The sequence below is a fragment of the Arachis ipaensis genome, chromosome B03, assembly GCF_000816755.2.
Source record: "Arachis ipaensis cultivar K30076 chromosome B03, Araip1.1, whole genome shotgun sequence".
Classification (NCBI taxonomy): Eukaryota; Viridiplantae; Streptophyta; class Magnoliopsida; order Fabales; family Fabaceae; genus Arachis; species Arachis ipaensis.
In genome coordinates this window covers 125,464,992-125,470,076 of record NC_029787.2, presented here as the reverse complement: position 1 = coordinate 125,470,076, position 5,085 = coordinate 125,464,992, and the positions used below count along the sequence as shown (strand labels likewise).

Here is a 5,085-nt window from a genome sequence, read left to right as displayed (position 1 = left end):
TGACAAGGGGGGTAGTTGCATGTAAGAAACGATGGTATAAGATCAACAAGGCTATTACACAATTTGCTGGTTGCTATGATCAAGCTAGTCGAAACATAAGGAGTGGTTCGAACGCTGATGATATAAAGGAGTTGGCTTATAAACTTTATTCCACACATTATGGTCAAAAATTCACTTTTGAGAGGCATTGGAACATGCTTCGGTTGGAGTAAAAATGGAGAAGCCAACTACCTACACAGAGTGGCGGCTCAAAGAGAACCAAGGTTAGTGCAACTGGAGCATACTCATCCTCATCAAACCCAGAAACACCGTTGGCTAACGAACCTCGTTCTCCCACAAGGATCAAAGAAGAGCAAGCGAAAAGGTAAGGAAAAAGCACAGATGTCTGAAGATTTTAGCGAAAGAAAATCATCGGTTGTCAAAAAATTATCTCTCATGGAAGATATTAAGAATGTTAGAGAAAATGAACTAATGAAAAGAGAAAAAGAAAGAGAAGAGGAGAAGAAACATAGAGCAAAGATGATGGCAATCAAAGAAAATGAGTTACAAATTCAAGCAAAAATGAAAGAACAAGAATTACAAGCTCAAGCGGCAATGAAAGAACAAGAATTACAAACTCAGAGGTATATTAAAGAAATGGAGATAAAAGCAAAAGAAAGGGAAATGGAAAAGGATGGCCAAGGAAAGGGAAAGGGAGATGGATATGCAAATACTTAATGCTGACACGTCTACAATGAGTGAAAAACGACGAGCTCTTCATGAGATTGCATGTGAGAAAATAATCGCCAAGTGGTTTACTCAATGGTTCCTTATATTCGTAGAGTTATGTTGTATGTTCTTATTTTTATTGCGTATTACTGGTATATGATATAGTTTGTTTTATTTATTTCTGATGTAAGTTTTTAAATTAGTCAATATTATTGTGCCGTTATTGTTCATGAAAGTGACCGTTGCAAAACTAGCCGTTAACTAGCCGTTAAGGTACTTACTGCAGACACACTTATAAATATCAACTATCAATGACTCCGCAACTCCACTTCAACTCTACTTTCTCACCTCGAAAGAGAACCAAAAATTACATTTCTAGATATGGCTAGAAATTTTGATGATATGTTTAATGAGGCTTTGTATGGCAAAAGAAGACGGCAAGATAACACACTCATAGATAATTGGATCGATGAGTATTTACTCGAAGATTTAGAAGAAGAAGATATCGATAGAAACTCTATCTCAATTACTCGTAGATGGATCAACAGAGATCGAGAAGCAGGACATGATTGCCTTTTTCAAGATTACTTTGCAGATGATCCGGTGTATAATGCTGACATTTTTCGACGGAGATTTCGAACGAGAAGACATGTGTTCCTTCGGATAATAGACGCTCTCTCAAACGTCTATCCGTATTTCCAACAGAAGGTTGATGCAACTGGAAGAATAGGCTTGTCGCCACTCCAGAAATATACCGCTGCGATACGGATGTTAGCATATGGCGTAGCAGCTGATGCTGTTGATGATTATGTGCGCATAGACGAGAGCACTACAATTGAATGCTTGGAAAAATTTGTTGAAGGTGTCATTTCGGTGTTCGAGGATGAATACTTGCGAAAACCCAATCCAAATGACGTACAACGCCTACTACAAATGGCGGAGGGTCGTGGCTTTCCTGGCATGTTGGGTAGCATTGACTGCATGCATTGGCAATGGAAAAATTGTCCAAAGGCGTGGAAAGGTATGTACATGAGTGGTTATTGTGGGGTTGCAACCATAGTACTTGAAGTTGTAGCATCTTCAAACCTTTGGATATGACATGCGTTCTTTGGAGTTTTTGGTTCAAATAACGATATCAACGTGTTAGATCGTTCTCCTGTATTTGATGATATCCTAAATGATCGTGATCCGTAGGTAAATTATACTATTAATGGTAATAATTATACAATGGGATACTATTTAGCAGATGATATTTATCCTGAATGGGCCACATTTGTCAAATCAATCTCAAAGCCACAATGGGAGAAACGCAGGTTATTTGCACAATACCAAGAAGGGCAAAGAAAAGATGTGGAATGAGCATTCGGAGTGTTACAAGCACGCTTTACAATTATATGTGGTCCAGCTCGTTTTTGGAAAAAGAAGAAGCTTGCCAACATAATGAGAGCTTGTATTATATTGCATAATATGATTGTTGAGGATGAAAGAGACACTTATGCAGGAAATTTTGCTCAAGGCTTAGAGTATGATGATGTTGAAAATAGCTTATCATAACCTCAGCTGGGAGAAGAAGATTTTGCACCATACCATCAATTTCTCCAAAGAAATGCCCAACTTCGAAATAGGCAACAGCATAGACAATTGAAAGAGGACTTGATTGAACACATATGGCAATTTCACAATGCTTGTCGTCAACTATAGAGTTTAATTATGTTTTTCTTTGTATTAAGTAATTTTACAAATTAGTGTAATCCCGAATTATATATTGTGTATTATTGTTATATATAAATTTATTTAATATTAATATCTTTTAAAATTTAATATTAATTTCAAGTATTTTAATTAATTAATTAAGTGAAACCACAACAGGAATTAAAGTTAGTTCCTCCTAATGAAGAAGATAGAGATGCTTTGAGTTTCTATTTACTGTTTATGACGCAAAAATTGATGTGAAATTATTTTTATGATAGGTGGACCATAAACAGAAATTGGGATGAGTTCCTACCGGAGATGGTTTTAGACGTGAGGGAATATTATCCACTGCTAACATGTTCATTTGCTATCAACATCTACGCAAACTTTGTAGTTTAGATTTTTGCTTTTTGTGCTAACATATTCATAACTAAATGTTTAAAATAATAGCATTATGTAAATTAATTTATTTGAATAAATTATTAATTTACTTTATTTATGGTTGGTCTGCTTCTGCAGCAAGTAAGCTTTGAGTGAAGTGAGCTCAGTATCCTGTGCCCTTTGATCGCAGCCATGGCTTCTCCTTCCACCTTCTTTCTCTTCCTTCTCTTCATCCTCCTCACTTTTCACGGTAACACACTAACAACATTCTTCATCATCAATTCATCATCATCCTTCATTTCTCACCTTTTCTTTTCTTTCCTTTTGCATTTTCTTTCTCTTTTTTTCAGCTAACGCAGGAAGCATAATTCTCGAAGAGGGTTTCACGGTCACCACCGTCCTCGACGGCCACAAGGTCAACGTCAACCCTCACTCCATCCTCCAGCGATCCGGTTCCTCCGATCTCATCCTCCTTGATTCTACAAACAGCGTTTTCTACACCCTTCAATTTCCCATTTCCAGTGGTAACCTTTTTTCCCCCTCTTTCTTTCCCCTTTTTTAGTTTTCGTTTTCTTTTTCTTGGGGTGTTCTAAAGTTTTGATCTTTACGTGCTTCTTTGCTGCTATTCTTCGATTTTTTTTTAATAATAAATTGCAGATAGTATTGTGAGGAGGCTTTCAGGAGATGGGTCTGCGGGGTATAAAGATGGGGATGTGATTTCAGCTGAGTTTAACAAACCCAGAAGCTTTGCTGTTGATCTTAAAGGAAATGTGTACGTTGCTGACAAGAACAACAAGGCCATTAGGAAAATCTCTAGCAATGGTTTGTTTGAAGAATGTTACTTCACATTTTGGATAGTTTGGTTACCTTATTGTTTGTTGTTTGTGTTGCTTGGTTCTGCTTTGTTTGCATCTCCAAAGTTTCAGACTTTGTTTATAATATACATATACATAGCTTGAAATTGCACATGTCATGGTTTGTGTTTTTGAGTACATAGTTGTATGGGGAGAGACAGCGATAGGAGGGTTTAAAGGAACTATGTTTTCTGTACATCTAATGTGCCAACTCAATTGGATGAGCTGTGTAATCTGTGTTGGTTCTATATCACATTCAGTGATGGACGAATGATGGATTCTATTATATTTCTCAGCATGCATGAGAAGCATGGGTCAAACAATTGGAGGTGTTTCCATGTGGTCAATAATTATGGATGACGGGGTGGTCCCTAGTTTTTGTTTTGACTTGATATTTGTTCTTAAATGTGTGGTAGGGAACTTAGGATGGTGAATCTTGTAATAGCTTTGGGTGTAGTTTGTCGTCAAGAAATAATTGATATTTCTTTTGTCTGTTTTTGTCTTTCCCAGGTGTGACTACAATTGTTGGAGATTTCTCAGAAAAGTCAAGCAGAAAAAATGGACTTTCACAAAATGTATCACTTTCTAATGATTTTGAGCTGGCTTTCATTCCTGGCCTGTGTGCTTTACTGGTCTCAGATCATATGCATCAATTGATCCATCAGATTAATTTGAAGGAGGAGGATTGTACCTTTGGATCTAACTCTGGTGAGATTTTAATCCACTTGTTGGAATTAGTATCCCAGTAATAAAGTTAAATTACTTTTCATTCAAAGGTTAAACTGATCTAAATAATCTGTAGTCTGGTCCGTAAGTGTGTAAATATTGCACTAGTGTGTAGTAGTTTATTGCAATCTGAATCATAGTAGTATAGTGTGGTTGTGGTAGATTAAGTTAATGCACAGACATTTGTCTTGATTATGATTTCTACTACAACATCCTTCTTGAGCTTTTGAAAGAGAAGGATATAAGAATAGATTATGAAATCAAGGCTATGACACAGTTTTGTCATTTTGTGATGTGTCAAAATATGTCATGATTCATGAAGATAGCAAAGGCAAGTAGGTTCAACTTAAGGCAATATTGCCAGTTATTTATGTTTAGCATATTAAACTTTCCTTTGACATGCTAATATAAAAATGCAATCCATTACTCTGTTAGTTACTTCTTGAACTGAGTTAAACAAAATGAAGATTTCTGCTTGACATTCATGACCCTTCTGAACCTTAGAATTATTTGTAGATCACTTTTGTATTATATGTCAATCCAAATGACATAATGCTAAACTATAACCTTTTATCTACCTAGAAAAGAGAAACTAGAAACTATGATTCAAATATAATGAATAAACTCTCTTTTGTCCAGGGCTAGGTGCAGCTATGATTTGGACTTTAGGATTAGGACTATCATGTTTACTAGGCTTGGTGATTGGGATCGCAGTTGGCAGGTA

At 36.2% G+C, this 5,085-nt stretch overlaps 1 protein-coding gene and 1 pseudogene across 1 annotated transcript in view; both read left to right on the top strand.

Annotated features, from left to right (window-relative positions):
- LOC107633835 lies at positions 1,111-2,465 on the top strand (annotated as a pseudogene).
- LOC107634713 overlaps positions 2,882-5,085 on the top strand; it is a gene marked incomplete in the record, with an annotated part of 2,911 nt that continues 707 nt past the window's right edge. Inside the window, 5 exon segments of the mRNA XM_016338141.2 lie at positions 2,882-3,031; positions 3,132-3,305; positions 3,439-3,603; positions 4,146-4,343; positions 5,001-5,082. Of these exon segments, the coding sequence (XP_016193627.1) occupies positions 2,974-3,031; positions 3,132-3,305; positions 3,439-3,603; positions 4,146-4,343; positions 5,001-5,082 (677 nt within the window).